General features: G+C 39.8%; 1 protein-coding gene across 13 annotated transcripts in view; it reads left to right on the top strand.

The window, feature by feature from the left end:
- The window catches only part of dab2ipb (DAB2 interacting protein b), a 220,884-nt gene that overhangs the window by 190,307 nt on the left and 5,414 nt on the right, over nucleotides 1-25,163 (top strand). For 12 of the 13 annotated variants that reach the window (XM_088070741.1, XM_088070742.1, XM_042508786.2 and 9 more), the window contains 9 exons: nucleotides 4,071-4,215; nucleotides 6,075-6,219; nucleotides 7,417-7,653; nucleotides 7,783-7,984; nucleotides 8,649-8,836; nucleotides 11,380-12,262; nucleotides 15,170-15,307; nucleotides 22,408-22,610; nucleotides 24,508-24,595. In XM_088070741.1, the coding sequence (XP_087926867.1) occupies nucleotides 4,071-4,215; nucleotides 6,075-6,219; nucleotides 7,417-7,653; nucleotides 7,783-7,984; nucleotides 8,649-8,836; nucleotides 11,380-12,262; nucleotides 15,170-15,307; nucleotides 22,408-22,610; nucleotides 24,508-24,595 (2,229 nt within the window). The remainder of the gene's footprint in view (nucleotides 1-4,070; nucleotides 4,216-6,074; nucleotides 6,220-7,416; nucleotides 7,654-7,782; nucleotides 7,985-8,648; nucleotides 8,837-11,379; nucleotides 12,263-15,169; nucleotides 15,308-22,407; nucleotides 22,611-24,507; nucleotides 24,596-25,163) is intronic. The other variant, XM_088070743.1, reaches the window with a different exon arrangement.

The following is a 25,163-nucleotide window of genomic DNA, read 5'->3' as shown; positions in this document are numbered from 1 at the left end:
CATTCATTGGTTTGTGAACTCCAGTTATGAAGTCTTGAGTTTGTCATTTTCACCGTCTACAACCGTCAACTCTGGAAAACATCCATACCTGATACTCTGGACATTTTGCAAAGTTTACCATTTACATATGTAGAACACAACAGGAGATTGTATGTCAGAAGCATTCTCACCTGCTGGAAATACTCCCTTGGTACATATATATTTATTTTTCATTGTCTTTGTTAACATGCAAACCAAATATACAGAGAACATGTACAATGCATTAAAACACCAAAAAAGTCAGAAGAAAATGTCCTCTTCAGACTGAAGTCAATATTTAGTGTGAAACATGGAATCATACAACCAAAGCAAAAGGTAGCTCAAACAGTCAGTGTTGGGTTTTGGACATGTCTTGAATTCAACTTGCTGTAAATACATCAGAGGAATAGTATTATAAATCTCATATTGTCTGCCAAGGAGAGTGCACAACATGCCAAGTAGAAAGGGAGGTCACATTAAATACTTGCAACTTTACCCTGTTGAAGTTGTTTTGTTCTGAAATATTTGCATTTTTTTTAATGCTGTCCACATATTTTCTGTATGTTCTGGTTGCATTTTAGTAAAGAGACTGCTGAGAAATAAATACATATGATCAATGAAATCTTGCTAAAATAACAAAGTTTAAGGTGGCCCTAAGACTTTGAAACAGTACTGTATATAGAATGAATACTTATGCAAACATACTGTATACAGATCACTGTGTGCATGTGTGTAAGTAATTTAAATAACTTTGTAGACATCAGTATTTCTCTGCTGATCAGTATCAAAAAGCTACTTTAAATCTTCTTTGATTCAACGTTATGTAACCATAAAACTATTCTTTAGAGGCACTGTATCATTTGTTCCATTATGTGTCTGTCTAAACAGCTGAGTATAGCTGCACAAATACACACATACACACCTCAAATGCTGCGGTCCTGGTGTAATTTAAATGTTTATTGATATGCGCCTTTGTCAAACTTAAGTTGAGCTTGTCTTCTGTGTAGGTTTGAGTGTGTATATATGTATGAGGGTGTTGCATGTGTGGAATGTGCAAGTGCGTCAACCAAAAAGGCTCCTTTCGCTGCACATCAGTGGATGATTGGCTCCCTGTGGTGTATCTTTGATTAGCCGGATAACAGGCTCCTGCAGCAGCTATAGAAACCGTCTGAGAGGCTCCGTCGCTTTCTTTCCGCCTCCTCCTCTGTTCTTTAAAGACCACCGCTCTGTCTCTCCTTCCTCTCCTTCTCTGTTTCTCCCCATACATCTGTCACTTTGCCTCTCTCTTCTCCCTCGCTGCCACGCTGGTTCCCCTAGTTTAACAAGCTGCCAGGGGACTTACATGAGAGTACACCCAGAAATTTGTTGAAGGGATCTAAACAAGGGATGATTCATCCCCAGATGGCTCCATTTCCATCTCTCCCTTTTAGACTTTGAATTTTTGGGAGCTTTAACGCCTGTCTCCACCTGTTATTTTTCTTCACCTGATGAACACTATATGGGCCTTATGGAGATCACTTTTAGATAAAAAAAATTCACACTCCCAAAACACATTTTAGGTTTGACATGTTTTAAAGTGATCATACCTTCGATAAAACTTGGGTTTGCGCAGCTTCCTGGCTGTAATGTACATCCACATTTTCTCAGTCCTCTTGATTATTTGTTGCTCTTTGTACAAGCAGGAAACAGAAACTAGCATTTTTCTGTCACCATTCACTCACTGCTGGTGTCACAATCACTCTTGAACGTTTGAATGAAAGCGAAGAAAATGTTTGCTGCCATTATCTGAAAATATGAGTCCTGTCACTGTTTTTTTTTCGTCTGCTCAGTGGTAAACATTGTTGTTTCTTTCCGCACACTGAGTTTCAGCTCCGGGATATGTCACATTCAAAAGATGATGTGAATAGAGCTATTTTGTTTCCCTCCATTATTGTAACGACAGTATTTGTTCACGTTCAGTGGTCGTAAAAATGTGATTTGAAAACCTGTCGCACCATGGCAGTGAAGTGAATTGAGAGACAGTATTTTGCACACAGCAGACAGGTGCAGCTGATAAGAGTGATTAGTGATACTTGGATTTATGAAGGTGATATCATAGTACGGGTTATTGAAGGTTAGTTTGTGAGCCACACTGCAAACTTTTACAAAGATAAAGATAGTCACTGTGGTAGTTGCAATACAGGAAAAAGGAAAGAGATTTTGTAGTTAATTAAAGCTGCAGTTTTATCAAAAAAAACCCCAACTTTCTGTTATATTTCTTGACACTGTCACTGCAACCACACAGCAGAACATGAGACAGATTGTCTGTGAAAAAAAATCATGTTCCTCTGCCTCCTCATAGTGCTTCTGATGACATTTGCAAGAATCCACCGCAGGTACACAAAAACAAGCAATCACAGCTAAAAAGTCTCTGACGCAACTGTCAGTCATGTCGGTCACTGCTCATGAACTGCAGTCAAACTGTCAAACTAGGCAGTGCTGATCAAGTATGAATGAATTCCTTTACTGCATTGCTTATTTCCTTTATTTTTTATCATGTATTTATTTAATTATCATATCACATGGTACGGACCACAAATACCACATACAAAAATAACAGAACAATGGCACACGGGATGGCTAAAGTACAACTTATGTTCTTTAAACAGAGGAAGGACATTCTTCAAAAAAAGTGCCTAATTTACAAATAGACTTTGACTTATCTGGTTGTAATAACAAAATTAGCCAAAACATAGTGGGGGTTTAAATAATACTGGGGCAAATACCCTTCTCTACGGTTCATTGAGCTTAAATTTCAACAAAATATGATCTCACACAAGATTCTCATTGCATAGGTGGCAGATCTTCTGGTTTCTATCCACCCCTTTATATCTTATATGTAGTCAAAATTTACGAAATAGCCTGTCTGTAGTTTTGGTTTTCTTTCTCACCTCGAATGTTTTTTGAAACATATTTTAGTGTACTGTTAGGCTGTAATATGAAAAAGATTGTGACCCTGCAGTCACATGGAAAACAGTCAAGCGAAAACAAAGCATCGCCCACAGTCTGTAGCAAACTTTCTCATTTTACAACTAAACAGTACACTAAAAATATGTTTCTGAGAGCATTTGAGGTGAGAAATAGGCAATGCAGTGACAGGATATTGATTCATTTTTGTGGAACGCTCCCTAGTTTGACCGTTAGACCACGGTTCAAGAGCAGTAGATGTCAAGATTGACGCCGTAACACTGATTGGTTATGTTCCAACAGCCACGGCATATTCTACCATATGCCATCAGAAGCACTAAGAGGAGGCAGGGAACCTGACAGGTTAACTGTCTTATGTACTACTGTCAGGACATAGTCACAGTTTTAGAAAATGTAACAAAAAGTTGCTGAAACAGCTTTAAAGTTGCTCTAATTAATATTTTGATTAACAACGGATCAAAAGATGTTTCGTTTGCAGGGAATCTCCTGAATGTTTTTGATGAGTGGGACTAAGTTGTACACATGCATTCATTTGATTCACACTGTTATTGAGCCATGATATACAGTTATTTAATTGGTAGACAGACAGATAACCAAAGACAGTGTGGTAAATAAGTGGACAGTGGATGTATTCTGCGGTAAATTGATTGCGGTCCTGCCAGCAGGAGACACGCCAGGTGACTGATTCAGACAGGAAGCCCACAGAGGCCCGCTGGTGGACAGGTGGGATAACAGCGTCTGAAGTGACAGAAGATTTCAGTAATGTAAAATATCACAGGATAAACAGAGCAAGTGGATGAAGATGAGTCATATGAAACCTTGATGGCCAATCTGCTTTTCCATTATAACCAACTCGCTTTATTTTTTTTTTACTCGTTTTATCTCCCGGCTCCGACTCTCTCCCGAGGATACAGTTTATTTTCATTGTCATTTCAATGAATTTTACACATTTTTATCTGTTCTATTTTCCAGATTGAAAAAGCTCTCACTTCAAATGCAAAATTCACAATAAATAGACTAATTCCTTCAATGTGGATAATCACAGTTATTAACCACGTGCTTGTTGTTTGTTCTTTATTTTGCAGGACTTCCTCACAGACTTGATGATGTCAGAAGTTGATCGCTGTGGGGAGAACGAGCACCTCATCTTCAGAGAGAACACGCTAGCAACAAAGGCCATCGAGGAATACCTTAAACTGGTGGGACAGAAGTACCTGCAGGACGCTCTCGGTGAGTGGAGCAACAGTAGTAATCTGAGAAATAGATTTAAAAGATATGTCCGTACCTGATGTTGCTGTTTTTCTTGTATTTCTGTTTTTATCTATGTGTCTATTCTTTTTTTGCTGCATGTTCCTTCTCTCCCATCCTCATAGTCAGCTCTAAGCACTCAGGGAAAATATTAGTTAGCAGCGCCTGTAAATTAGCATTAGCCGCCACAGTACAATTAAGCAAATCATTGCTGGCACTGGAGATTAAATGCATTAGCAGCTCTCCCTCCAAGAATCATCTTGACAGCGAGATGACTAAAGCAACTCTTCCGTCATCTCAATTTTTGTTTGTGAAGCTCGTTGCGGAAAAAAAACAACTCCGACTGTGACAGGAAATCTGTTTTTGTCTGGCTTTCACAGACGTTCAAATTCTAAACCACTTACAGGATCAGCTCTGTAGAACATTATTATGGGGTGATTTTTTGACCCCCCCTGCCTCCTACTCCCACGTCTACAATGTTAGTCCAAGGTTAGATCAAGTGTGTTTGTCCGACTGCAGTCCTAACAATAAGCACTCTGTATGCACTGTGTGCTTTTCTCCCTCCCTGATTCACAAATGTACACAGTGGCAGTTTAATCTACAAACGGCACACATCCTTCCTGGCACTCGTCACATCTCTCTCTGTATGCTGCTAATATTAATGCTCGATGTGTGTGTTTATGTCTTTCCGTGTGTGTGTGTGTGTGTGTGTGTGTGTGCAGGGCTCAACACTAACTTTAAAAAGTGCCAGGCTGGCAGCCAGGCATCAGCTTTTGGTTGCTGACACTGGAAATATGTTCGCCATTTTAAGTCACATCATGTTTTGAGTAAATAAAATACTATGCGGTTAAAACTCAGCTTAATCATGAAAATGTGAAAATGCTGAAAAGCTTTCTCAGTTGCCTGACGACAGTTTCCATCTTATATCTGACATTGTTTGTCTGACACTTTACAGTATTGGTTGTGTTGGATGTGCTACATTGAATAGTTGTGCTTCATGTGTCAATTATTAAGGTGTACATTGTAATTGCTTTGCAGTACAACTTTCTGTTGAGCTCAAACATGCTGGAACACTTCACCTCCCAAGACTTTGCACTTCATTGACGCTCACCTGGTTCTTTGTGTTTGCTTTTTGCTGTCCCTGTTTTTTTAATATATAAATAGTGGTTGCCACTAGGCCAAGAATTGATCGACAACTTTTCAGCCAACACTGTCAAGCCCTGGTGGTCGTCTTTTTTTGGCCGTTTTTGCAACTAGAGATGCCTGTTACTTTGCATATCTCTTTTAGGGTTGATTCAGACAAATATGGAGGGCTTTACAAATTAAGCATAATTGTTTTTCATTTTGAGTTTTCATTGTGTAGCTTAAGTCTTCAAATCAAGAAGACTAAGGCATCACCAGGACAGCCATGGGCTCCCTTTCCAGGCTGTTGACTCATTGAGATTGTAGATGTAAATGTCTTTTGTCCCAGTAGAGACAACAAAAAGGATATTACTTTTGACACCATATTTGTGAGTGTGACCTTGTTTGACTTCTATGAATCCTCTGCTTATGTCAGGCTTTGTGTTTGCTGTCACAGGTCAACCAAAAGAGTGATCTGTCTTGAAAAGTAATTTTTGTTCTTTTTTTCTTGTTGTTATGGTTCGGCCAACTAGAATATTAAGGACAATATTGAACTCTGTTCCCTGTAGCTTTGACATTGTCTTCTTCCTCTCTCCTAGCTCAGCTCAGCAGGACTTTTTAAGCACTTCAAATGACAAATGCAAACAAACAAAGTTCTTTGCACCCTGTTGCTTGTGACTCACAGATATTTTCACTGATTGTTCCGTTCCTTTGTTCAGGTGAATTCATCAAAGCTCTGTACGAGTCAGATGAGAACTGTGAGGTGGATCCGTCCAAGTGTTCGTCAGGTGACCTGCAAGAACACCAGAGTAACCTGAAGATGTGCTGTGAGCTGGCCTTTTGCAAAATCATCAACTCATACTGGTGAATATTAATTTTCTATATAAAACACGTTCATACACACTTGTACTCTTCAAGGCCAGGAGTGTCTAATAGCACATACTTTACCTCTTAACAATATCCAGACTTCACTATAATTATTGTCTGTTCTGCTGTATTACATGTGATACAGTTCAGACATAAAGGAATAATTAATAGCATCAAAATCTCTTATTTTGTGTTTTGTCTCCCAGAAACAGACTTTCATTCTCAAGGATTGTAATCACAATTAAAACGACCCCATTGAAGGGGATTTTTAATTAGGTTTCATGCCAATTAGCAACAATTGTTTGTTTTAAAAGACATCTGTTGTTCAGAACTTGGATATGTGAGTTTTTTTAAAGCAACTGGAAAAATCAAGAATGCTTCAAAGAGCCAACTTTGGAGTAAAACTTCACTAAAAGTCAAGAATAAGGAACATTTATCAAGCAGCTCACTCCCACTGACAGCAGAGCGTAGGAGTAACCTTTCACTGCAGCTCTCAGGGGGCCACATGATTAATCACACAAGCACTCCAAAAGTTCATTTTATTTGTTTAAAATCTAAAAAAAAACAGAATTTACATGTATATAATACATGCATAGGCTTAAAGTATGTAGGGATAAAAACATGCTGAGATAAAAACAAAAGAAACCAAAGTGGAGTTGCAAAGAAATTCTGAATAATAAGAATTTGGTACCGCAGAATGTATGGAAAGTGATTGCAATCAGATCAGTACCAGCTTTATTGTTGTTTGCACCCTGACAAATGCGTACAAAAAAGGGGAGAAAAACCAGTGAAACATTTTATCAAATGCTCAGATGAGATGCAAATTATATGCTGTGTGCACTGATCACTTCAACTAACATGTTATTATTCATCATGACCTTTTTTTATTTTAGAAATCACTCTCAAAACATTTTTTCAGAAGGTCTATACTGCATTCCTCTAAGACCTGTTGTTAACCTGACCTCTGTAGCTCTCTTAAATCTAAGAGAATTTTCAAATTGTACAAAATTTTATATAACAATTTGATTAAAATTAGTAGTGAGAGTGAAAATGAAAAATCTATCACATAAACCCACGGCTCTGGAGACTGCACCGACTAAATTAAATCAGTTCCATTCTGGTTGTGTTAGGTAAAGATAATTTTTTGTTCCTCTCTACAAAAGCAACTCCTGTCCTGTCTCTTCCTCTCTACAGTGTCTTTCCAAGAGAACTGAAAGAAGTCTTTGCGTCATGGCGACAAGAATGCAGCAACCGGGGTCGACCGGACATCAGTGAGCGTTTGATCAGCGCGTCCTTGTTCCTGCGCTTTCTCTGTCCAGCCATCATGTCCCCCTCACTTTTTAATTTGATGCAAGAGTATCCAGATGACCGCACAGCACGTACGCTCACGCTCATCGCTAAAGTCACCCAAAACCTGGCAAATTTCACCAAGTAAGTGTGTGTGTGTGGATGGAGGGACAATGTACTTTGAGCTCTTCAGCAGGAGAGTTGTGGAATTTTTCTAAAATAACACTTCTGCATTTAATCTTGTTTCCTTTTCCCCTCAATGTTTGCTGTTAGGTTTGGTAACAAGGAAGAGTACATGTCATTCATGAACCAGTTCCTGGAGCACGAGTGGACCAACATGCAGCGCTTTTTGCTCGAAATCTCAAACCCAGAGACAATCTCCAACACGGCAGGCTTCGAGGGATACATCGACCTCGGCAGGGAACTCTCCACCCTGCACTCCCTCCTCTCTGAGGTGGTGTCCCAGATGGACCAGGTACTGAAGATGGCACATTAATAATATGATGTAATGTATTAGTTTATTTTAAAATGACATAGAGATATACATATATTAATATTTTGAAGAATTCATAAAGGACAGGATTCTACTTCACAGGAGGTCCAAAGGTCTTCAGTTCATTATCACAAGCTTCAGGATTTGAATCATGCTCAGACTACATTAGGATGTTTATCGCACATCAATCAATAATTTATTATTGCATTACATAAACAGTGCACAAGGGGAGAGCACTGTGAAGTCTCAGAGGCTGGTGAGGCATATTAATGGATTCGCAAGGACGTTTACATTAGCTCTGGTAGCAGATGGGGAGCTAGTAATAATTAGATAAAGGGCAGATTGATGGTTTTTTTGGGGGGTAAGAGCATCCAGCTCCTCAAAACCTGGTATTTCAATAATTCAGAAATCACAGCAAGACTGGTTGAGTCCATCAGACTGGCCAGCCTAATTCATTATTTATCATGTTGTCTGAATGAGAGAGTTGATTGCATGAAATAAGGAAAATAACTAGGTCTTAAAAATATGCAAATATCAAATTCAACAAAACAGCAAGTAAATTAAATCCAATTAATGGGGCAAGCTCAAGTGGTCCAGAGTCATTTTTGATTTGGCTTAAAACTTCATTGTGTCCCTTTCTTCGCAGAGTGCAGCCTCCAAGCTGGGTCCTCTGCCCAGGATCCTGCGGGAGGTGAATACAGCTCTGTCGAACCCGTCCTGTATCCAGATGACACCCGGGCAGTCCTCGGAGCAGATGGGCTCGCCTCCCGCTGAGGCAGGCTGCAGCCTCTCCACCGGCCTGCAGAAGATGGTCATAGACAATGACCTTTCAGGGTAAGCTCGTCTACAACACATACACACAAGTTTATTCATTTATGCTCATGACACTGTTTTTTTATGTTTTTTTTAATCATAAATATAGGATTGGAAGATAATTAGATGCACTTTGTGAAATAAGGTGGGACCCAATAATTTAACATCTTGTGCTCTAAACATTTGGGGGAGGGGTCTCAAAGATGGGCTTGTTATTTTTCTTCTAGTCAGTGCTAGAAAGTTAATTTTCATGTGGAAGTTTTACAGTTTATAGCACAGAAAAGCCAACTGACAGTGGACAGGCAGCTAATGTAAAAACTCTCAACATGGTGTTGGCTAAACCAGCTAGCAGCTAATAGTGCTAATAACCCAAATAGTGCCAAAAGGGTATCGGTGCTGACAGAGCTAAGGGTGTTAAAGGATAACTTAATACAATAACAATTGAGGCCCATTTGGGGCAAAAAAAATACAACTTTTAAATGAGGTACAGTGACAGTATTCAATTGCCAAAGTGGTTATGCTGCGATGCATTACGCAACTGCTGGGACTCACATGCACTAAGATCCACGTACAGCCGGACTGACTACCATAACAAAAAACAGAGAAGCTTGAATTACAACCCAAACAGAGGGAGTGTGACTTATTTGTCAGCACCATTTATTTATATTCTGTCATAGCAGGTAGTGATTTGCCTCTATATTAATGCTCTGAATGACACCTTAAAGTCTTTGAAGTGCAATTATTATAAATTATGTGTGAAATATCAATCCTTGATGAACCAGCGTAAAAAATAAAAAGTCCCAAAGCAGTCCTTAAACAAAAAAATATCTGATTGGTGGGTATTCTCCAAAAGACATAAACTTGCGACCTTTGAAACAATTCAGTTTGGAGATGTTCAGTAACCACTAAATCCCAGCGCCTACTGAAAACATGGAGGGCGCTTTTACCTCCACAGTAGATTGTGTTCTCCAGCTACTAATTCTGCTGAGTGTTAATGTTTGTCTGCTGGGGCCGTGACACAGTGTGAGTGTCACCCCTGCTTGTTTACATCAGCCAGATGAAACCTCATTTACTCTCCGGTGGATGAATACACACTCTGACAGCACCTTATCTCGCTTATCTGCCGTCCTCTTACTCCCCCTGGCAGAACAATGGCAAGGTGACACTTAGAAAGATTAACATGAAGGCACAGGGACCAACAGGCTGGGAGATATATGAGTAATAGCCAGACACAAACACCGGAAAACACAACACCAGACCACAGCAGGCAGATGAGATCATACAGTACAGAACAGGAAGATTAGACAAAAGGAAGAGAGTCAGACAGCTGGTATCATTGCGATAATCAGGAGCTCAAGATCAATAGAACTAATTAAGCGATGTCCCCATACGACCCGATGTCAGAGCCGACCCTCTTTACTTTATCACAGCCGCCGTTTGCTCATATATTGATGTATGTGTGTCTGTGTGTGTGGCGTATCCTCATCAGTGAGACCGAAATTCGAACGAGCTCACGATCCCCACCTAATTGCTTCTCATCCACCAAGCAGTGACATGAAAAGTAGGAGAAAGAAAAGGAGACAGTGCCAAGATTGAGAGAGGGAAGAAATTGAGCAGAATGAAGATGAGAAAGAAGTTAGGGAGGGAAGGGTAATGGAACGGAGGGAGAAGGACACAGAACGAGGGAGGAGATGAGCATGATGTGAATGATAGAGATTATTGGAAGATAAATCACGTCTGTCAAGGTAATCGTCTTTTGGCAATGAAGCCTCCATCTGCCGGCTGAGGGGATGGAAGAAAGGGAAGGTGAGGGGACGAGGGACGAGGGACAAAGCAAATGTGTGTAGAAGCCACACAACCTCAATTACTGGCGCTGTGACTCTTTTCCACTGTAACAGTACCGTAGCAGTATTAGTATTTTGCTAAACAGTCAAGAGTTTTGCTGCCACAGCCTGTCTGCTATGGCCAAATGTTGGCTAATGTTAGCACATTTTAGGCAAATGCTGCTATTCAAATAACATTACTGATTTATTTCATGTTGTCAGTTTTCTCCAATTGTGCTACTATTATTTTTGCAATAGCTTAGCATTTTAGCATTTAGCTAAACATTTATAGGTTTGCTGCTACAGTCTTAATAGAGGGCCACGGTGGCTAATGTTAGCATTGTTTTTTGTTCTTAGTTCAGCATTTAGCAGGAGTCTTGCGTAACATTTCTTGTAGGTTCCACTTCAGGTTACTTTGAGGATGAGAGCTCCAATATGCCTCTCATTGGTCATTTTATTCAATTTATTTGTCAAATTCTGATCCCAGAGTTTGTTACATGTTGTTACACAATGTTATTGCTACCTGTTTTGACCAAAATGCTCTAGATTTTGATTCTTTCTAAGTCTTTCTAGTAAAACTTGGATATGCATTTACATTTACATGCAGTGGAGAGTAGGGAGTTATATAATACCTTTTTTTTGGGTGCACAGCTCAACGTTATCAGTTGTGACTGATTTTAATTGGCTGAGGTTTTAAAATGCACGCCAGATTTACTTTATTTTTCGCTCTGTCTCTTTCAGATTAGTTGACTTCACCAGGTTACCCTCCCCTACCCCAGAAAATAAGGACCTATTCTTTGTGACAAGGAGCTCAGGGATCCAGCCTTCCCCTGCACGCAGTTCAAGCTACTCTGAGACCAATGAACCTGACCTGGGCATGGCCAATGGCAGCAAGAGTCTGTCCATGGTCGACCTCCAGGACCCCCGCAGTCTGGAAGGTGGCCCAGGTCCAAGCTCTTCAGATGCCCTTGGGGAAGGATCGACATCTGGGGGAGGCTGGTCAGCAAGAGTCCCACAGAGCAACATCCCTGGAGGTCCCACTCTGAGGAGGCCGGGCCAGCCCCCCACCACCATGGGCACAGAGAGCACCCCAGGTCGACCCGCCCAGCTACTAGCCCCCCTGTCCTTCCAGAACCCAGTCTACCAAATGGCGGCCTGCCTGCCTGTGTCCCCTCGCGGAATGACCGACTCGGGCTCCGAGTGCCACAGTTCTGTCAGTTCCCATAGCAACAACGAAGACGGACCAGCAGGGGGGAAGCATGCCTTCTTGAACCATGGTGGAGGAGGCGGAGGTGGTGGGAGCAGCGGGGACGAGTACACCAGGCGTTCAGGGGAGTTCAACCGCAGACAGCTGTCTCTCACAGAAACACAACATCAGCCCACCGTCCCCAGACAGAACAGTGCCGGCCCACAGCGGAGGATAGACCAACCTCCGCCTCAGAGCATTACTCGGGGGCGCACACCCCCAAATTTGCTCAACAGTGGACCCTACCCCCGGCCCTCCTCTGGCAACATGATGACATCTTCACCCGACTGGCCTGGCAGCGGCGCACGGTTACGACAGCAGTCCTCTTCCTCTAAAGGTGACAGTCCTGAGACCAAGCAGAGGGCTCAGCACAAACAGGTATGAGACTCACACTGTAGCGTACACATCTTTTTACAGTGAAATCATTGAGGATGATATTCATTAAGCTTCTATTCGAGACAGCCAACCGTAGTCGTGTCACCGTACATAACCACCTAAAATTGCAGTGACGGAAAAAGTTCCGAATACAAAACACACATTTGTCTCATCGCATGTTGAAAAGGGCTGTGTGGGTGGACTCAGCACAGACACTCTGCACATTGAGCCCTAATGAACTATAGTCATTGTGTGTGTAATAACAGTAATTTGCATACAGGCAGCTCATCACTTCACCGCTGTTTTACTGGTCAAGTTTAATGGGCTGAGAATGAGGGTGGGGAAGGCACAATTAGCATCTTGTTAACTACCGATATACAGTATGTGCTCAGAAGGCCACAGAGAGCAGACCTGGTGGATATAAACAGATCCAGTATATTGCCGGGTTAGTGCTTTGATATAGTATGTGTGTGGTCACAGTGGTAGGTTTCTATTTAAAATCTGCACTTTCTGCAACACCTTTCGTGGTATTTCTATGTTCAATATTGGCAGGTCAGGACTGTAGAATGTAATTAAAAAACACTGGTCAATGGTTGCCCTTGGTGACTTGCTGGAGGGGAGGGCATCTGCATATTAACCATAATGCCTTGCTCTCCTTTCTATGGTATAGTTTATGGGATTGCTTTCAGATTGACTCACCGATAGCATCAAACCCCAATTTAATTTGCATGTTAGAAGAAGTCAGTGCACACATTATAATCAGCGTCTGAAGCAACAAATCTTGAATGGATAGTGCAGATCTTTTGAAGTGGGGTTGTATGAGGTACTTATTCACTGTCAGTATATTACATATGGTAGATGGCAGTCGGCACCTAATTTAGAGAAGCAGGGTGGAGTCCGACACATAAGCTGGGCAATATACTGCTGTGTAGAGGCTTATTTTAGCCACCTAAAAAAGTCAGACCTAAAAAAAAAAAACATTATTATTATTATGTTTAGTGTATATTTGTAATATTTTTAGTGTTATATCTTGCTGTCAGAAAGCAATTTTCAGTAGAGAACTGCAACGGTTTATGTCGCTGTCTTCACAGCCAGAGTCTGTTAAGAAAAACAGTGATTTAACATCACTGAACACAAGAGCTGCTGGTCTGCCACAGCCTAAATTGTGTTATTGTGTGACTTTGGCATTTCAAAGGGTTATTTCAGATTCACCAAAGTCCCACAGAAACAAAACACTAACCAAATGATCGGGGCAGTGGTAGACCAGCTGCTGCTGTGTTCAGCGAGCAAAAAAAACTATTTTTGTCAACGGAGTCTGGCGACTTTGACAAGAGCAGAGATGGGGAACTGAAGCCATTAGCAGCATCCCTGTCAAAACCGGCTGTCAGACAGTTAGGTAAAGCAGTGAAAATATTCTCCATAAAGCATACACTTGTAAACTATTATAGATTTTTTTTAGGTGGGACTTTTAAGCAAGAAAATGCATTTGTTGCTGACCCCTCCAGAGCAATACCTTGCCTAGCATCTGTGTCCACACTCCTGAATATTCTCCAAACTGGGGATGGGCTGACAAAAATCTACACTATGTAATACACTGACTGAGCGCCACATACAGTCATTTAAAGTCTGGGATCTTAAAGCCACTATGTCTAGATTTTTTTTAAAAAATTTTTTTACAAATATACTTTTTTTAAATTATTCTTTTGGATGGTAATATTGATCAAGATCACGTTGGCCCAGAATGAAACTTCTCAATAACTTTTGGATTTATTACCATGAAATTTTACACATGAATGGTCCCCAGAGGATGAATCAAAGCAACGTTTGTGATCCAGCGACCTTTCACTGGATATTGTGAAAGTTAACTGAAATATCTGCTTGTTTCTGCAGTAACCAGCAGGGCATAGTCCTCATTTGTGCAGTAAAAAATCTTGATATTTTCCACATGGATTGGTTGTCATTATGTACAGACATTTATGCTTCCTGGATGATTATTCCTATTGAATTTGATGATCTTTTCTGTAGTGCCACCATAAGGTTTGTGATTTTGAGTGAACTTTTTGACAAATGATGGATGGATTGCAATGATATCTTGTACAGACATTCGTGCCAAAATTTGTCCATTACTTTGGCTTTTGATCAAAAGACCAAATACCTGCAAAGCCAATGAAATTCCAATCAGCATGCTATGTGCTATAGTTAACTAAGATGGATACCAAAGTCTGGCATATTCAAATTTTGCATAGTGGCTTTAAGTAGACTTTTAATTCCTAAAACAGTTTGGTTTTTATCTTAGATCTACCTAGGGTACAACGATGTAGTTATATCACCATAAATTCTATCTGAGGGCCGACACAAAAATTATGTTCTTTTGTGTTATCCACCTATTTGCAGATATTCAGATTGTTATATTTCAGTACTTTTAAAACCCCTTACTGCAAATGGGTGTGTTGGACTGTAAAAACATCCTACGTTTCCTCTCATGTACTGTAACAGCCCACGGCCATCTTTCTCTACTCATCTGTCCATCAGATAACTGGCAGATTGAGGCACACACACCTTAAACGCTAGTATCTGCCTCCAGGCTGATTTCGGTTTCAATCATTCAATCGTGCAGTGTTTACCCTCCTTGCTGCTTGTATGACACTGTGGGTTTACACGTTCACACATGTTTAATTTGGTGCTTTGAGGTGTGTGCTCCGGTGTATGCGTGAGCTTGAAGACAGGGGTGTGTATCCATTCCACCTGCTGCTTTCAGTCCAGATGATTTGGTGCATTTCAAGCTTATTTCTGTTGTTTCTGTGCTGTTATTGCAACCTGCCCCCCCTTCCCCCTCCCTGTCACTTGCACTCGGCTCATGTGTGGTGTGTATGTGTGTGTGTGTGTGTGTGTGTGTGTTGTGTTCACTAGGCCCCCTCCCCAGTGAACCCCAGTGCGCTGGACCGCACAGCAGCCTGGCTATTGAATATGAATGTGCAGTATTTAGACCATGAGGGGATGGAGCCCGAGTCACTGAGAAACAGAGAGGATCTGACTCAGGTGGAGAAGGTAACCTGCCTCCTCATCCGACCTTTGACCTTTACCAACCCCCTCCTTTCACAATCCACCTCAATCTTCAGCCCTGATACTCCGACTTAACTATCTTTCCTTTCTTTACCCCTCATTAGCTCCCGCATACACCTCCCTCCTTAAACCCACCTCCACCCCTTCTGCACTTAATTGTCTGCTGGATTTATTCCCACTCTAGCTTTCCTCTAAGCCTGAGCTCCCTTGGACTTACCCAAATTGTCACTTAAAATCATAATATGTGCATTTTACAACATAAAATTGAGGTAAATAGGATATTTTGTGTATCAGTCTGGCTTTGCATGTGACCCCGAAATACCTCAATCTCCCATTTTCCCAAAATTGGCTTTTCAGTGATGTTCAGGCTGTTTTTTTGGGATGCCATTTTCACAGCCAGCAGTAAGCCCAATAGAGGCTATCAACCGCAGGAAAGTCACAGCTACAGCAACAATGGCAGGAAGTAGTTAGTGTGAGGCTAAATACAGCAGGCAAGAATATCAGCAGTTGCCAGTATTGAATTTCAGGATTGTTTTCATTCTCGATTAATGTGCAAATTATTTTCTCGATATTCGTTGGTTTATAACGTGATACAAAATAGTGAAAAATACTTCCCAGAGTCCAAGGAGATGTATTCAGAGGTCTTGTTTTATTTGAACAAAAATCTCATCCCAGTTAATCCAGTTTTATGTCATATGTGACATGAAACCAATTCTGGCATTTGAAAAGCTGAAACGTTTTTGGCTGAATAATACCTAATAATAACAATTTGTTGATATTGAAAACTACCACTGAGAATATCTTTGATCAGTTACATGTTTGTCGATTCATTTTGGTACTCTTCAGGTTATTGCATTGTGTGACCACCTGGATGTGGTGGATGATGGACGCAAATCTGCAAATCCTAGGATAGAGAAGGGTAAAAATGTCAGAGTAACTCAGTCAGAGGCAGGCTTATTCAGAAAGACAGGCCATTCTTTTCCATTCTACAATTCGCAAATTTACGACATGCATACAAGATAGTCCTTAATGCCTACCCTCCACTGGTAAGCTAGCCGGGTGGGTCTAGTGGGAGCTAGCTAACAGCTATGGATGAAGCCTTACAATGAGGTGCTAAAGCTGACTAAGTCAATGTGGCACCTGCCCAATAAAAAAGGCCTCTTGTTCTCCCAATCGTTCTTTTTTTTTCTGTTGTTGTTTTTTGAATACATTGGTTAAATAGCGGTTGATGCGTGTCAAGCTATCAAAACCAAATAAACCAAAACCGACATATTTTCATTGACGATGACTGCTGCTGTGAATCAATTAATCAACTACTAATTTGGTCAACTTAGCTTACTTCCTGTATTGTCAAAAACTCTCTTATCACATATTGGACTGAAGAAAAAGTAGAAATTAAGTGTGCAGTGAACAATGTTGGATATTTTAGTTTTAACCTTCCTACTTTATCAAAAACTGTCCCTCCATCTGAATAACTCCACACATCCTCCCAACTTTCCCTCTTTCCGTCTTTCTTAACATCTTCGGAATGAACCTAAAAAGCCCAAAAGCAGGTGTGTGTATGTGTGTGTATGCACATGCAGTACATCCACACAGACATGTTGGAGCTTGTGTGCGCTTGCATCTATGTGCGAGATGGAGACAGAAAGAGGCTTTTTGCTGCTTCCTCTGCCTACGTTCCTGTTTCTCTTCTCAGCAACCTTTACAACCATTCACCCTCAGCTTCGCTTCCATGCTTTGATTGGCTGCCACATTGCTCCCCTCCTTTTTTTTTCCATCTATAATGAATACAAACCTGTCATCCTAGCATAGCTCATACTTTATGGAAGCCAGCAGCCCAGGCAGGGCAAGCAACCAAAGAAGGCAATAACTTCAGTCTTAACAAAGAAGCCACAGACACCTTAAAATAGCAGAGCAGCAACAAGAGAAGGATTGGAAAACAGTACATCTTCCACAGCAGCTTAGACACGGGCTGCAGCTAATGGCCCATACAGTTTAACAATATAGGCTCTACAGTAGCATCTTAAGCTTTCACATGCTTTTACATATACTGTATACATTCAGTGATCTGTTACCAATTAGGGCATGCATTTGTCTTGTAAGAAGGAGACATCAAAATAGAAATTCTTATAAATCTCATCATTTAAATGCACAAATTGATGGGATATTAAAATATAACATTCCATCAATTTGTGCATTTAAAAGATGCAGCTGTAAATGTACTTTTAAGGATGGCATGTGACAAATTACATTAATTTATTTAGGTGAACACAAGTAAGTGTAATGTTAAGATGCTATGTGCATTTTTTAAATATTAAAAGTGCCATTTTAATTTTCCATTTGAATACCACTTAATATACGAGAGAAAATGTTTCATTGCATAGCAAATGTGAAATACAGGAAGGTTGAATTTTTTTTTTATCTTGATGTCTGAGTCTGTATGAAGTCAAGGATGAGTGCTACTCTTTTTAGCAAGGATAAAAGGGTTTTTTTCATACTTTATTGCAAAATAATACAAAATCTCCAGCAGCATTAAGAAAAAATAGGAGAGGAAAATCATACAGGATATAAAAACTGTCATATACAATTTTCATACAGAATATTTAAAAAAGTTAAAAAATAAACAAACTAATATTGCCAAAGAGCGATCAAGAAATCTTTAAGTACTCCACCTGTGTTTCATAAAATAAGATTAAAAGCCTATTTGTTGACATTGTTGATCATCCATCGGTTTAGCATGTTATGCCAAGCCCTTTTTTATATTTAATCATATGCCTCACAAACAAATTAATCCATCATTTGCAATATTTGTATTCTTCAATTTTATTTCATAAGCTTATTTGCTTCATCTGCAAATTACATTAACTGGGAATCCTGTTTAGATATTGATCTATCTCTGGAGGTTGTTTTAGGCCAAATATAATACATTTTGACAAGGATAAATTTTCAATATTTGTGTGATCAAATTAAAAAATATCACATTGCAATTATTTTGACAGTCCCAGTTTTAGTGGAATTGGGATTTTATTTTAACTTCACAAAAAATAAAAAGATAAATAGAAATTGACAATGTAATTTCTGCTGAGGTTAATTCCCAAAAAACATGTTCCCTGATGTCTTGAATATGATTTCTAGGCCTGGACACATGGCACCATAATGCTTCATCCATTATGGTATATTGTGACACATTTTATCTTTCTCAAAAAAGTTGCAGCTCCCAATTTTAATTAATTGTGCAGCCCTCGATCATTTAGCTAAGCAAATGTTTTATTTGGGAGTTAACTAAGAATCTTTGATATAATTCCCCATGAATATTCCCACCAGTATTTGGACTTTGTCATTTATGAATTGGATTACAACATGTCATTTCTCAATCTCTCTTTTTAACAGTCCTTTGGCTGAGTCCCATTTTCATTTAAATGTGTCCAATCAAAGATGTGAATTTAATGTTGGTATGGCTGGTTATATAATCAACCTTAAACATCAGGACAGCAGGTGCACAGATGCATCTCTTTAAACCACCTTTGTTTACCAGCTCTCTTTTGTCCTGTTCTCTTCTGTTAGTATTCAGATGTGTGAATTACATTAGCTATTTTAGTTAGTTGAATCTCAGATGTGCAATTCTAAATATTCAACTATAGTCAAAACAGTCATTTCAGCATGTTGATGTTAGGATAATATATTCCCAGCTTTCAATGCAGCAGTTAAAACAAGCAGGATGAAGGGAAAAGACAACATCAGATTAATTCTCAGTTTTTTGTTCGTTTTTTCAAGCAACAGATAAGAAAAAAAGTTTTACAGCCTCTTCAGAAGTTTGATTTCCCCAGAGTTGATCTTATGTTTAAGATAGATAGAGAGGAGGTGAAGAGCAGCGGTCTGCAACAAGATCAAATCATGGGCCACTTTTGGGTGGCCAACGTTTGTTAAATGGAAACACAAGCCTGCTGTTAGTTAATATCTTTAATTTTTTTGTAATAATACTATGTACTTGAGATACAAATTTGAAATTTGCACTGCTTAAACTGCCTGATACTACATGTTAAAATGAAATAGTTCTCATTGATAGTTCACAAATTGAATTTTCTATTAAGTTTACTCTCCCAAAAATTAGCTAGATAACCTTCATGTTCTTTTGTTTGTTTGTTTTTAATTAAATTAAATCTTGTGATCGTCATTTACTCACATAAATGTCCTTACACTGATCGGATGCTTCATGCCAATTTGAAAATGATGTGGCTGACTTTCAGACATATTTTGTTAGGGTTTTTTATAGACGTGGCAGTACAATTTGCATATAAATGTGATTTTTCTTTTTCCCTTTGGAATGTGTAACTGATCAATTCCTTCATAAAAGTCCCTCAAATATCTATAAGATAAGATAATCCTTCCATGGTCGTTAAATGGGGAAATGTGCATTGTTACAGCAGCCAAGTTGTGTACAAGATGAGCAAGCAACAAGAACAATATAAATAGTAAAAAAACAAGGTGCAAACTCAAAAGTAAAAAAAATATTTACATCAATTGTACATGGAAGATAATTGCACGTGTGAAAAATTGCGCTTTAGTATCAACTGGCTTCAGCAGTCCCTGTAGCTGTGCAGGTTCTGTTGGCATGGCAGGTGCTGTAAAACTCAGAGTGCCGTATTCACAGCTTCATTGACTGTAACAAGAGTAAACAACGCTCACATTCAAGTTCATTAGTTGCAAACTGACATATTCAGTTAGTTTGTTGAATTCACAACGCTGTTCTGTGGTTCGCATGAAGTCACATTTATGGCATTTTTAAGATAGCATTTTATTTACATTATCTACAGTATTTTATTTTTTGCAAAAGTTTTAATGTAAACTATGAAAATGTCCTACAGGTTGTTTGCCTACATTGGCGTAGGGAAAGAAATGAGGGCTACAGAGCAAATGTATTGTGCAAACAGTGCAGGACAGTTGCAGTTAAAAATACAGCAGATTTGGGTCTTTCTCAGGGGATCTGGTGACAGGAGTAGAGCGATATTAGAGATAGAGAGAAGAGTGGAGAAAAGGGTAGAGAGGCCGATAAGATAAATCTATTTGAGGTCACCATTCCTCCTGGGAAGAGCGGGATGATGGGAAAAATGTCCCAGTGGTGGGCAGGAGAGTGACGTGGGGAAATAAGTAGAAGGTGACGAGGAAAGGTAAATGATCCCAGCAGCATGCTGGCTGTGTGTAACTCAATCTGAGCATACAGGGAGCTCTGATAGTTTGTCTTTCACAGTGTTCGCCAGCAGCTATTGCTGACTAATGATCTGGATCATGTTCAGATATAATACACAGATGAACTGGTCTTTTTGGGGATGTTTTAGGTCAGGTTGTCTGAATAATTAACAGTTTTTATTTACAGCTATAGTAAATTCAACTTCTACTGGGTCAGACTGATATTTTCAGGTTAGCTTTTTCTTTCAAATGAATTAAAAGAGGATTTTAATCAAGTTAAGTAGCTGCGTCTACCAAATTATAATAATCTGATAACACATTTTAGTCATACTAGCAGTGTGGCTCTAGAGATGGTACTGTCATGAAATTCAGTACAGACATTCGTGTCCTTTTGAGGGTGACTTATAATAAATGTATGAATAGATAATGAATGGTTAAACTTTGTGACGGGTCAAAATCTTAATTTAGCCTCTACTTTGTTTTATAACCAAATTCCTGCAAAACTACTGACATTCCCATCAACCTCAGCTGCACTGTGCTGTTAGCACGAACAGCGTAAACATTAGCATGTGACTAATGGAGACAAAAATTTTGGTCCAGTATTGAGTGAGACCAACTGTCAATCAGGCTGCAATGTAACCACTCGGCATGTTTGCGCAGTCAGTTTACATCCACTAAAAATGCTTGTTTTTGCCACTGACAGGCGCAGACTGTTATCATAAGTGTCTGACAACATATGGAAATGATCCTGACAGAAATAGACTCTTTGTTAAAGAGTAAGATCCTTTTTGTTTTGCCAGAAATCGCCCGAAACTTGCCAACACCAAATTCACCAGACTCTATCTAACTAGGTAGCAATTCTAGCATTTAGAGCTAGATTATTTTCACATCTAACTGAGTGAATTCAGTGAAGTGTTTTATGATTATAAAATCTGGTGGGTTTGGCAAAAGCAGACAGTTAAGAATATTAATATGAGCCTGTCAGTGGTAGAAACAAACACCTTTATTGAACTATCCCTTTGACATTGTCATTGCAAGCGTGTCAGTGTTAGCTTGTAGCTCAAAGCCCCGCTGTGCTTCAGTGCAGCCTCACAGCCAGTGTGGCTGTAGGCTTTTAGTCTTGTCTCCTTGTCTGTAGTTTTACTCTCACTGGTCTCCCAGTGACACGCTGACTGAACACAGTATCCCTCGCTGTTATAAGAAATGTGTTTTTCTGTCCAGGAGACATTCGATTCCTCCATTAGTTCCCCCCTCGCCCGGAGAAAACTCCTTCAGAATCCTCTCTAAGGTCCAGTGAGAGGTCAGGGAGAGATTTTCAGAGCTTATTTCACAGACTAGACTCCCACTTCGCTGGCTGCATCCCTCCCTCCTCACCTCCTCTTTTTTCTGTATTCATCCTAAACTTCCTTTCTTTTCTTTTTCTCTGTTTTTTTGCCAGTTTAACCTCTCAACAGGTCATTGGTTTCAGAGCCAAAGCAGGTCCAACTGGGTTTTTTTTGTTATTTCTTGGCATGAAAGCTTTGCTGGTATTGATTATAGCTTCTCTGTGTTAGGAGGAGTGCTTAATTGGACAGAAAAAAAAGATTTTTCTAGGGACAGCTATACAATATGAAAGTGCAATAATGAAAATGGCTTGTAAATGAACCGTGTGATTCCCTTCTGTATTCCAGACTGAAATTATATTCAGTCTCAGGAACAACAGGACATAATCTCAGGCCTGATTGAGAGATTTCTTTTTTGTTCTTGACAGTTATGGTAATGAGGAAGGGGACCCTGCTGATAGGGTTGATGATGGTCATGATGATGATGATGATGATGATGATGATGATGATGATGATGATGATGATAATGGCAACAGCGGTGATGAGATCTCCTCATCTCTTGGCTTCTTTGTTCAGTACCAGCAGGAGATCGCAGTGCTGCAGGAGAAGCTGCGGGCGTCGGTGCAGAAGCTGGAAGAGTACGAGGCCCGTCTGAAGGGTCAGGACGAACAGGCCCAGAAGGTGTTGATGGAGTACCAGGCCAGGCTGGAGGAGTCGGAGGAGCGTCTGCGCAGACAGCAGGATGACAAGGACCTCCAGATGAAGGGCATCATCAGCAGGTAGGGAGTAAAAGAAGTTGTTTTGTTAAAAATACAGTTTTATGATCTTTTCAGAAGATTTTAACGCGATATCACAAGAAAGCATTTAAGGCAACGTCTTCAAATTTAGCAAATATGTCCACTTACACTCAAGGATGACCTGATTAGATTTTGATAGTTATTTGGCACAAACATCCACTTGGACTTAAGGATGAACTGATTAGATTTTGGTGGTCAGTGCTCACTGTGACCTTTCATTCATCTCTTTCTCATGAATGTGATATTTTAAGAACTCCTTGAGCTAATTTCTTCAAAATCGGCACAAATGTCCACTTGGACTCAAAATTGAACTGATTAGAGTTTGGTGGTCAAAGGTCATGGTCAAATTATGCATTAACACAGTATAGATTTTCATTACTGTGCTGATGATACACAACTGTATGTCCCGTTAAAGTCAGTTTTAAGTCCTGCTTGACTGAAATCAAAAAGTACTCATCCATGAACAACATTTCCTTTAGTCTGGGTTACCTTTCAAATAATGTCAAAGAACAGGCCTCTATCTTGGGTCTCATTTTTGACTCAGCACAGTCCTTTGATGCCCAGGCTACTAAAGTGGTGCAGTCTTGCTTTGCCCAGCTGAGACACTTAAAGAAGAACATCATGTCATGTCTTCCCAGTGCAGATTTTAAAAAAAAGGTGATCCGCGCTTTCATTTCCTCCAGACTTGATTACTGTAATTCACTTTATTCTGGCATCAGCAAGCGTAACATCCAAAGACTGCAATTCATCCAAAACACAGTGACCAGGCTTTTAACCAGTACCAAGAGAAGCTACCACATCACACCAATCCTTGCTGCCCTTCACTGGTTACCTGAGTTTTAGAGTAGATTTTTTATGCTTGTTTTTAAAGCCTTGAATGGTCAGGCTCTTGCGCATACCTGAGACATGTTAATTCCTTATGTGCCTGCTCACTGCCTGAGATCCACCCACAGAGCTCTACTAATGATTCCAAAATCTCGTCTTTCTCGACCTGTCCGGGGACCCCAGGCAGGCAAACTCAGTGACTTCTTTTCAATTGCCTCTGAAAACTCACATTTATCAGTTGGCCTTTTCTTAACTGAATGCCTTTTTTTTTTTTTTTTTACTTTTTATATTTTTCTGCCTTGTTTTATATAGATTTATATAGATAGATTATTTTAGCTTTATTATTGTTTTTTTTTATTGTAAAGCACTTTGCAACTTTGTTTTGAAAGGTGCTATATAGATAAAGTCATTGTTAATATTATAGTTAAGGTCACAAGGACCTCATGAAACATGTTTTTGGCCATAACTAAAGAAAGAATTCATATGCTTATTTTAACAAAATGTCACACAAATGTCTGAGAGGCTGTTCACATACCGAGTCTTGAACAACCTGGAAAACGCAAGGTCGTGTGCTTCTCTTGTGTGAACTTTCACAGAGGCAAGTTGAGTCTGAGGTTGCTAAGCAACCATAACCAGCACCATATCACAGCCTTCTTACCAGAAATCCTGAGTGCAGAGCTGATCGTCTATCAGATGTTTTTTGTGTATTGGGCCTAAAATATTGATAGATGTAAAGCTCGGATGATGGCACAGTTTTTAATAGGTTATAATGATAAACTGATGACATTTGATGTCACATTTGTGACATCACAACAAAACACTTTTCTGGCCATTATGCCATGACTTAGGAACAGAAGGAGAGGCATTTTGTCAGACACTGAATTGATGACTAATCTTGTGTGTCCATCTTGAAACTTTGTCGATGGTATACATTTTCATAGCTTCCAGGGGGAGATGTGTGTTCAGCATACGCATTTCACAGATGTGGATGTAAACTGTGAGTGTTACAGCTGCTAGGCAATAATTCTAGTTGTTAAATTTGTCCTGTTTGCAGGTTAATGTCGGTGGAGGAGGAGCTAAAGAAGGATCACTCAGACATGCAGGCAGTGGTTGACTCCAAACAGAAGATCATCGATGCACAGGTCAGTTCCCTTTTTTCATGTTGCATAGTGGTCACAAGAAAAATAATCTTGTGCCCACGATGCAGCTTGCATATGGTTCTTTAGATTCTTTGTGTCGGTGCATTTCAGATTGGTATATGCTGTCATTTGCATCCTTTGCTTGAGAAAACAAAGGGTCACTGAAATTCAAAGAGATGTTTAATTCATAGCCGTCTCAGCTCTGGCACTGACAAGCTTGAATGGCTGAGCAGAATTTCTCAGCTTCCTCCCACACTCTTGTCTTCTAAAACATACATTTACAAATTCCTTATCTAGTTTTCTGTCAACATGTAGCTCTTCTATAATCCATGCTGGTCTTATTCATATAAAACTGTGTTTCAAATCTGTCTTAGAATACAAAAAAAGAGTTGCTTTAGAGCCTGTGTGGAATTCTGAGTGTTGATTGTTGGGAATTGAATTACAAATTAAGCAGCAAATGATTGAGTGGGCATAACCGTTGCAAGAAAGGATTTTAAGACTGCTGTAGTGTTTGTTGCAGTCCCCTGTGGAGACCATTTCTGTGTCACCCTGGAATAGGTGAACATTTTCT

The sequence above is a fragment of the Plectropomus leopardus genome, chromosome 20 (assembly GCF_026936395.1).
Source record: "Plectropomus leopardus strain MGB_pleo_1.0 chromosome 20, ASM2693639v1, whole genome shotgun sequence".
Lineage (NCBI taxonomy): Eukaryota > Metazoa > Chordata > Actinopteri > Perciformes > Serranidae > Plectropomus > Plectropomus leopardus.
Note: the sequence above shows the minus strand (reverse complement) of the source record. Positions and strands in the feature narration are given on the sequence as shown.